Here is a 10101-nt window from a genome sequence, read left to right as displayed (position 1 = left end):
TTCCGCCAATACGCTTTTCAAGAGGCTGAACGACACGAGCGAAGGACGAATGCATGCAAATACACAAGACACGAGATAAGTAATAAGGAATTCCCGCGAAGATTCATCGACGTGTTTATGATCGACGAGAGAGAGAGAGAGAGAGAGAGAGAGAGAGCCTTCTCGATAGCTGTCGCCATTTTCCTTCGACTTTCGCGTCGCATCTGTTTATCATTCATTGCCATTCGCCGCTTTTCTCGACTACTAGACTTGGGTCTGCCTCTTTAATGATCATCCTAGACTCTTCGAGAAAATTCATTAAACTTCAGCCTTGATTCTATGTGAATAACGAGCGGGAAATTCGAACCGTGTAACATTGTCCTGTTACGAATTTCCAGGGCGCCTGCCGTAGAATAAAACGCCCGAAATATATATACGTTCTCAGGCGTACGTACATATACATACGTCGTATTCAATAAATAATCAGCTTGTGACAGACATGGAGGGTGACGCATTGAGAGTACACTTGAAAGTATCGATACATTAGAAATAAAGCAAGATACAATTTCGTACTGTAAGCCACAAAGTACATGTAATTTAATTATTTTTAATACGATTAGCCCAGCTGGGACCGATAATTTGCGCGAGAGTGAAAAGGTTTTGCGCCGCTCCGCGTGGCAACTCTTTGAGCCCCTCAGAGTTTGGATATCGATTAAATTGATGGGTCACAATAATTATTAACTGTTCCAGTTCGACGCCAAAAGGTTTATTCAAAGGCGCGCGACCCAATTTGCCAACAGTTTGGAAATTTGTTATTTTTCAATTTCGTAAAGAAACAATGAAAAAGTGAGGGAAATAAAGAATAATTATTTAGCCACCTACGAGTGGCTCGGATGTGCTTCGAGCCGAGTATGTATGTACAGGAAATAGGGAATGTACACGCCCACGAGTCAGCTTGAGAAGAGAGAGAATGAAAATGGGCAAAAAATTCGTAAACAAGAGGCAAAAGCGCGTAATCGTTACGGAGGTCCAGAGACAGAGTAGCTACGCGTAGAATTGGGAGTCCCGAAGAATTTTGACGTAATACACCGAAATTACGAACGATATAAAAAGAAAGTCGCATCGGCAGTAAAACACTTTATGGGTTGATCCAGGAGCGACTGTGTCAGAGGTGGAAAAACGCGCGCAGGCGCGAACCACCTCCGTCGCTGTTTCCCTTTATGGAAATTTCCACGCAGTTACGTAGGGACTAATAGGCGCCTAGATGGATCTGGAATATTTGTTGGGCCAGTTTAATGCGGGCTGCCTCCTCGAATCTGGTCTAACGAGAGGACTCGGTCTCTCTCTCTCTCTCTCTCTCTCTCTCTCTCTCTCTCTCTCTCTCTAAACGATCCGCCTGCCATTCTCTGGAGACAACATCCATGAAATTGCCTACATATATCTGTCATACTAATAATAGAGTTTATTGCCGCCTCGACGGTACGACATTGTACCAATAATACGTGTAATGTCGGTAGTAAACCGCTTTGTCCTCGTACGGGATTCCCCTGCCCCCACCCTGCAGGAGGATTTAAAGTACCGATAATTTCATAAAACGTAATAACGGTTGACGCCAGTGGAAACCGCGAGGGCTGGTCAGACCGAGGTTGCCGTTGGACCCGACGCGAGCCGGAAGGCGTCGCGCTGGGCTCGAGACTTTTCATTGCAGTAAATACGGTAGCGCCGTGTGGCGTGCTTCGGCGGAGATAAATAGTTTTCAGGGGCTTGCGGATAAGGAATAGATGGGATGGAGAAAGAGAGAAACATATGTGAAACGAAATATGAAATATGAATATAGTACGCAACGTGTGTATATGTGGTAGGTATAGTCAGAGGTACTGCGTCATCGAAATACCAAGGTACTACGACGGTAAAATATAGCCACGAGAAATTTGATAAAAAATTCATATTTAACATGATAAATAAGGATGAAAAGAGTTTTCAATGTATAATATATGTATATAAATATATAGGAAGAAGATGAGCGAAGATATACAAGTCGTCGGTTAAGGTAGGACACTGCGTGGGTATACACGAATGGGAATTGAAATTTCTTCCCCGTTGAAGACGCCTGACGTATCCCCAAGAGGACGGACGAAACTACTGCCGGCAACTCGAGCCAAAATAGAGGCGTGCACCTGTCCCAGGAGAAAAGGAGGAAAGGAGAATCGCCCTAACCTCCTCGTCTCCTCTACCTCTGGCCTGTCTCACTTCGAGGCACGTTCAGCGACGCATCCTGAGTCGGTCGCGTGGCTGCGGGACTCGCAGTGGGCCTGTGTGTGGGCTTGCAGTTTCGAAGCGGAGCCGCTATTTCGGTCGCCCCTGTGAAGACGGCGTAAGTCACTTAATGCTCGGCGGACAGGAACTTGTGACAGAAGCTAAATTCCAAATGAGGAAAGTACGAAATCCTGCAGAAGTGGCAGCAGTGCGCGGCAGTTGGTCCAGGGCAGCTGGCCGACTGTTCCGACAGCGCTGAGGACGGAAATATTACTTTCGTTTCTTTTGGCTTCGAACGTCCAAATTATTTCTAAAGAGTGTCCAGGAACTGTAGAACTCTTCCGGATGTTAATGGAACTTTGTTTTTTTTTTAATTTTGAACAATGGGGCGCCAACTTCACTGCCGCGCTGAGGTGGCAGAGGTCGGTTGGGACGGAGAGGCGACGGTTGTAGACGCCGGGGCTGACGAGCGACGCCAGGAGGGCGAATCTTCATGCGAAGGTAGACGTCGGAGTTTCGGGTGACGCGTGTCACCGAGCGCGATTACGAGAACAGTTTTCTCGGCTTATTTTCCCCTAGATACGTGGCTGCGAGTGGGTGGTGACGGCTGCTGCTCGTGAAGCGCGGCCCGCGAGTTGACAGCCGCTATGTGAGGGCGACTGCGCGAGACGTTTTGAGCCGCGAGGGTTGGAAAAAAAAGGGGACGGAAAAGGAGATGGAGAAACGGAACTTTTCATCTGTGAGAAAAACGTAAAAACACTGTTTTCGCGTAGAAAAAATAATTAGCAGCGCGTGGGTCGCGCTGCGGCTCGACCTTCTGATATGGAAGTTTTTTATTTGGAGGATTTCTTGGAAAAAGCGCAAATAAATTTTGGCGTTCGCTGTAGGTCAAAGAAATTGTTTGGCAATGATGTAAGGTAGCAGGGAGACAGTGAGAGAGACACCGAGAGGGAAAGACAAATTGGTGGGTAGAGGGAAAGAGGAGACAGGGTGAAGCCAACCCCAATAGCTAGGGAATTAAAATCCCTAGAGAAAGTTACGAGTTTTTGGAATAGGGTTCCGGCTGGTAGAGGTCGTGCAGGCTGATCCCATAGATTAACCCTAGTCTTGAGGGCTCCCCCATCCACCCCTCTCCAAAACTCAAGAGACAAATTTTCTGTCTGAAAAGGAAAAAAAAAAGGAAGGGAAGAAAATGCGGCCATCCCTTCAAAGAGATCCTTCTTGACGAAAGGAGCGGATAACGTGGAATAAGCTTTTGTTTGACAGGAAGATCCCCACAGGCTTTATGGTGTCGACTCCGCAGGACGAAGGGAATGACGTCCCCCACCCCCTCTTCTATTTCTCACTACGGTTCGGTGGTCTTGTCTGTCTTGTCTGTCTTGTTGTTTTCCCCTCGTCTCTCCTTCCAGTATTTTTTTTTCAACTTCGACGCTGCGATAGTCAAAACATAGCCAGGTGGACGGACGTTTGCCATGGGAATTCCTCCCGTGCATGTTCCATGGCAGCGTCCAGTTGATGCACCTGATTCTGAAAATGAACTAAGAAACTGTCGAAGGATGCGCCGACGCGCATGCGCGCAACCATTCCCTCGACGACAGCTGTCTCGTGATATTTCCATTTTGCCAGTCAGAGTGGAAGTACACTTCCTCCCCCTGCCGGCCCGTGACGGAGCCACCGACTTCTCTGAAATTCCTCAGGATAACCTCGTGCCTCCTCGGCACTCCTACAGAAAAGACAGTCCTCCGCTGCCTTCGAGAAGTTCCCGCAAGAAGGGGTGCCACTCCGCGGCCGTGGCCTTTATTAAACGCCATTGTCAAACGTTATTAAACGTTTTCGCAATTCAGCTTCGCTCCCAAGCCTGAGTTGGTACCCATCTGCAGATGAAATACTCCGAAAAAGTAGCTGCCAGTATTAGGAGTAACTGTACCAAAAGAAACTTAAGAAATAAGACAAAGAACAGGCTCAACTCAACAGTAATTCCGCCAGGAAATTCAGACCTGAGAAAGGCTTTGTTCTGTCTAATGATAAAACAGAAGAACGCAACGCCAAGAGAAGTAAGGCTAAATGGAAGTAATGGGTAAAGATAATAAATGGTGTAACGATGAATTAGGCGACTCTTATAATGACTTTATCAGTCTTATTCACGGGAGCAAATCCAATGTTGGGATTATATCGCGTGACAACATTTCATCTCGGACTTACTTGTTGAAACGGCCGTCCCGTTTGGAATCTGTACAGAAGGCATAACAGCGCATGCCAAACGAACTGTACTATGGTAAATCGGCGAAGGAGCATCGCGATTCCAAAATTAAACGAGTTAACGAATCACTCAGTCTGCGGACCGTCTGGCTGTTTATTCCGCTTTCCTGAGATTATTTTGGAGGCTTGGCTGACCGCACGATGCTCATGCATCCAGTCATGCCAAATGCACTTTACAATGCACACATATCAAAATGCACGTACATACCGTGAAAAAGAGATTAATCGAACGACTAGTTTACTCACATTTAATTCACTCTCTAACTTCATGCAAAACACGCAACAGAATTCTACGTGCGAAAGTGGATGTATAGGGAATGCCGAAAGGGGATACTCAGGTTTGGCTACTTCCGAACTAACAACTTACCGAGTAATCGTCGATAGCCCAACTCGATCTAAAGTCACTTACAGGTATCCTCCTTAGGTCCTGGAGGTCGAAGGTCGGAGTCCTGAAAGTTATCTTCACTCTCCTGATCATATTCTCCGCCTCTTCCCATTTTCACTTAGATTAGGAAACTAAGAGGTTTACACATTAGAAGCACCCTTAGGGCACCCAGTTACGTACTCTTCTTCATCTATGCTAGACCACTTTGTCCTGAGGTCTAAACGGTTCATCGGCACGATCTCCATTCTTTCTAATTCGTCGTATTTACTTGGGTAAAAGAGGAACGCGACAGGCAGCGCGTCGCGTGCCGTCACTCAGGGCGGCCATGACAGTACGCTCAGGTGACGTCAGGATTTACTTCGGTCGTCCCGGTAGAGTGCGCCGACGGTTCTAAGATTGTCGCAATACCATTTACGTGAGTGCACCGGGCAGTTGCGGGCTAGTAAAAGGTAAGGTTAGATATAAATAGACTCCACTCTGAAATAGACTACAGGCGGTGTGAGGGAAAGAGAAAAAGAGATGCAGAATCTCAGGGTTAAAGTGAAAGAACGATAGGCGCACCGTCGTCCACGAGTGAGAAGGAAGAAGCAACTGAGAAGCGCGAAGGAAAATATAGGTAGGCATTGCAAACCTCGAGTCATTCGAAACACGAGAGAAATCCAAAGGTTTCCCAGCGTGCCACGCACTGTCACGCTCTGCCACACGATATCCCTATCCCCATCCCGTTTTTCACCTCTCTTGTTTTCACGGAAACTCAGGTCGCAGAATTTTTATCAAAATCGATACAAGACGACCTAATGAGTATCACAAAGTGACGTCTACCCCTCCTTGATTGGATTGAACGAGCAGTGAAAAGTTCAAAGAAATCGAGTAGCTGCCTAATCTGCCGAATACATAAGACGAGCGTCCTCTCTTAACCTCATTCTCTCCCTGCCGAACTTGTCAACCGCGCATATCTTCACGAGTAGACGACAAATATTCCCAAATGGGATTACTCGCGTTTCTGTAGTATAGTATCGGTATGCGCCGCCAGCAGTGTGTCTAACTTACTATGAGGGTCTTATAATGTATTCGTGCTAACTTTGAGTGTGTCCCGACCAAAGTAGGACAGCTGAAGTTGTTGCGTCCGAGAGGAAATTCCATTTTCGTTTTTCCGACAAAATCTAATGATATCGCCCATCGTCCATTAAATATTTTGACAGTTTCGACGGGTCACAAAGGTCTTCAATAACTCAGACATCCAGGGCTATGGAAAAATGGCTACGTGGAAAAATAATCGCATCGAATGACTTCTTCTTCTGTATCGTAAGTAGTAAGATAATGAGCTTCGTTCAAGCAATCAATGCTTTATCTGTGTGTAGAAGGCTTTCAATTATGATAATATTGATAACCTACAACATTCATCTGTCAATGCACATCAGTCTCCCTTTTCAGATAACAAATTTCGATTCATTGTATTGTAGCATATAAGCAATTTAATTAAGACGTCTCCATGTAATTTCATGTTACCAAGTATAAGTATAAAGTATATCAACCCGAGTATTCCAAAAGTTATTACGAGTATTCCCAAGTCATGAAGAAAGATTAAATCTGAAAATGAATTAAATGTCTTAAATGAATTAAATGTGTCCTGGGTCGAACTCTTTATGTGTCTGGCCCTCTAGGGTCGCTCTTTTAACCTGGGAATAGGCGCGTGGAAAGTCTGAGACACTCCAACTCAATGCTTTTCAAACGGGGAACAAAATCGCACGATCATCCCGCAGTTAAATACACTGGAATATGTTTTGACTCCTACTCGTAGAATTAAATAGGCAATGTAAATTCAGACTTATTCCAAACGACTTCTAAAGACAAATAGAGAGAATATATAGCAGTGCTGTAAGTGAAATCAAAAGATTCCCCCCCATTGTACACGGGGCGCTGGTCTACGTGAATAGGTTAACATCCGACTGCTCCATATTTGCTAGAACGATGCTCAGCGTGGGCAGCACGTATTGGCACACGTTTAATTAAATTCAATTTAAGCAGCGAAAGCTGCAGGCATTGTATCGCCGGTTGGGCAAAATGATGGAAATATCATAATTTCAATGACCAGCGATAATAATTACAGAGCTTTGTGGAGATAAATGCGCAAAATTCAACAAATTGATTTTCATCGACCTACCCGATCTCGTATAATCAAGAGTGTGCACAGCATTTTTTTGTTCAATCACAAAACTTTCAACGGACTACCAATAATTGTGCGGTTAAAAATACATGCGATCGTTCGGTGTTCGATTTCGCAGTTTCCCGAATAATGCTCCATTAAATATTGATTGATCCGCCTACAAGCACTTCGCATTATCCGCGTAATTGTTCATTCACGTGCCATTGTGTTCCCGCCCACCCAGACGTCTCGTGTATTTTTCATTTTTCATATTTTTCGACTGCTCGTGCAAACCTTGAAAAGAAACGATACTGCAGCTCGAATGTAAAAATGCGAAAACAGATGCAACACGTACAGAACGTCCAATCTGACTGGTCCATAACAGTCCGTGACTCGCGTAGCCTCCCTTTGATAGATTCGTTCCCGGATACGCCGTCTCGGAAACGGCACTGCAGCATAAGCAGTAGTGTAAGCAACCAGAAACTAGGGAAACGTGGTGCTCGATATAAATCAAACGGCCATATTTGTTCGAGCTCCCGTATACAGCGGCATATTTTGACCGAGATTATGGCAGCCATATGTTTGCGCGCGACGCGTAACGTAAGTGCCTAAGCTTCAAAACAAAAAAGGGATTAGCGTCTAAGGCATAGCCGCTCCCGATAATTTATTACGAAAAAGTGCGCGACGACCCTCCGCGACCTCTCGTGGGTTCTCGGCGCCCGACGACCCTAAACTTTGCAAGTAGTATTACCAACAGCTTCAAAACTGCAAGCAACCTCAACAAGTCAAATTCGAAGCTGCTCCTCGAGGCTCTCCTGCGGATTATTTTCAAAACGGATCTACCTATTTCAGATAGGTGGAAAACGTCACGCAGTCAAAACACTCAAGTCACGATCCATTCCGTTTTGAACCTTAACCCTTCTACCTTGCGTCTTCTCCTCCTGCTTTTTTCTTTCCGTCTTTTTCTTTAGTCAAAGCTCAGAGCCCTTTCCAAGAAGAATCAGTACTTCCGGCCGATTTTAAAGAAGGCCGTCACGGATCCGCCAGTCGGTAAAAACAATCAGCAAGTAGACACCAATCCGATGCAACGGGTTATATGAAATATTTGATCGAATTAAAAGAATTGCTCTTTGTGAGTTTCCATTTGGCGTTTTAAAAGCATCAGCGGCAATGGCGTCGATCCGGTCGATGCTATTTTTGAAACTCCAGTGAAAACATAAAAAGGTCTTAAGTCGGAGCTGGCTGGTAATGGCTGGGTAATGTCCTCGCACGGATCGTCGCACGGGCATAATAATGGTAATAGTAATAGTAATAACAATAATAATGATAATCTCGAATACTCTATCGCTTATCGAGCCATTGGAAATTCGAGGCACTTTGCGGTTCCACAGGGGCGATTGGTGCTGGAAATTCGAGTACGTGAACAGAGGGATGTGAAATTCCGGAAAAGCTTACCAAAGGGTAAATAACAAGTAAAGAGTATAAATTCGTGAGAGTGGCTCTCTCGAGTGACGCCATAGGTAAAAATCCATCGGACGCGTATGGGAGCGAGGAACGTGGCGGCGGTTTCCGTTCGAAATATAAATTGGGGCTGCAACCCTCGCGTACGGCCAGCGTTGCGAAAACGTTGGGCGCATCCGTTTCTAGCGATTATAAGAGCTTCGGAGTAAAATAACTATAAAGGCCGCGCCGTTTCGCGCAGCAGGGTGGCAGCCCTGGAAAGTAATGGGAAAGAAAAAGAGAAAAGAGAAAGCACCCTTGCGGGACCGTAAAGGTGCTCGAGCACTTGCGTACTACACGTCGCTTTCGTTCTTTGTCCCACGACGAGGCCGTGTATAGATATAAGGTCGCTGGTATCTCGTTTGCTTATTTTGGGCTCTGCAGCGCGGCGAGGGGGGAGCCTGGATGGGCGGGAATTTTGAATTTAATTGACACGCTTACTAAATTACTATTAATGTTCGTAAAACATACCGTAATGGGAAAGCAATATTAATTTCGTTAAAATGCTTTCACTATATTCCTGTAAAGTTACGAACGATGGGTAAACCTGTTTGAGAAGAACCCTTTCGTTAAAACATCCCCCTTTTGCCATCGCGACCTCCCGAACCCCAACCCGCGCGCCTCCCTCAGTCTCTATTTTTTCACTTCGACCTAGCGATTCACTCAGCCTTTAAATAAATAAACGACCCTTAGCGAGTTCAACCGTCTTGGAATTCATTATCGGCCCTGCATCTACTGAGTGCGCATCAAGCCGCGCTTCCATTAGGCCAATTAAAAGTTGCGTCCGCTCGTCGCGTATACTATCGGAATTATAGCTCGTCCAATGAATAAGCACAGAGGCTCGAGGGGAAGATCGAAGGGAAGGAAAAAGAATGGGGGGGAAAAAAAGAAGAAACTACAATCCCTTATTTCGAGCCTCTAAAAATATCTTCCAGCAGCTCCTTCAATTTATTCGAATACATTCCGCGTCATTAGGAATTTCTCTCTGTCGCGGTCAGCTGACATGGAAATAGCCTTTTTACGCCGGGCCTACTTCCACTAACGCATCTCGTACCGCTACGTCGCTTGGCGTTTGGAATCTATCGCGAAGCTATCGTAACCGCAGGCGATCCAAACTCCAGAACGGATGCGTCGCCGAGAATCGAAACGGACAGCCGGAGAAGCACAGCTTCGGGAATTCGGTGAATTTTGCTTTCAGTAAACGCGGCTACCGAAGCCAGGGACTTTTGCAATACATATATATATTATATATATATATACACACACGTATTGCCTAGAGCGATGCATCGGCCAATGGTAGGAGTTGCATCTCCAAAAGGGGATCAACGGGATTCGCGCGCGGTTCGCACGATGCAGACGAATGCAGCGAATGCAGGTTGGAGTTATTTAACGGGGGGCCGGGGGGGGGGAGCTGTTCCATGATGGAAACTCAACGGATAGAATGCGCGGGTATCTAACTATCCAGTATCCATATGTATACGGTCCAGAAGCGTCCCAGCGTCCCAGCATCCCAGGCGTCGAGGCGCCCCAGCGACCCAGCCATAATGCCTCGTAAACGCTTTACGTCTAACCGCCA

General features: G+C 46.0%; 1 protein-coding gene across 2 annotated transcripts in view; it reads right to left on the bottom strand.

The window, feature by feature from the left end:
- Positions 1–5181, bottom strand: part of LOC107265151 (neural cell adhesion molecule 2) — a 67385-nt gene extending 62204 nt beyond the window's left edge. The window contains exon 1 of one of the 2 annotated variants that reach the window (XM_025080116.1): positions 4862–5181. In XM_025080116.1, coding sequence (XP_024935884.1) covers positions 4862–4972 — 111 coding nt within the window. In that variant the 5' untranslated portion in view covers positions 4973–5181. The remainder of the gene's footprint in view (positions 1–4861) is intronic. The other variant, XM_015734287.2, reaches the window with a different exon arrangement.
- Between the last annotated feature and the right edge of the window lie 4920 nt (positions 5182–10101).

Source organism: Cephus cinctus, unplaced genomic scaffold, assembly GCF_000341935.2.
Source record: "Cephus cinctus unplaced genomic scaffold, Ccin1 Ccin1_scaffold0013, whole genome shotgun sequence".
Classification (NCBI taxonomy): domain Eukaryota; kingdom Metazoa; phylum Arthropoda; class Insecta; order Hymenoptera; family Cephidae; genus Cephus; species Cephus cinctus.
Note: the sequence above shows the minus strand (reverse complement) of the source record. Positions and strands in the feature narration are given on the sequence as shown.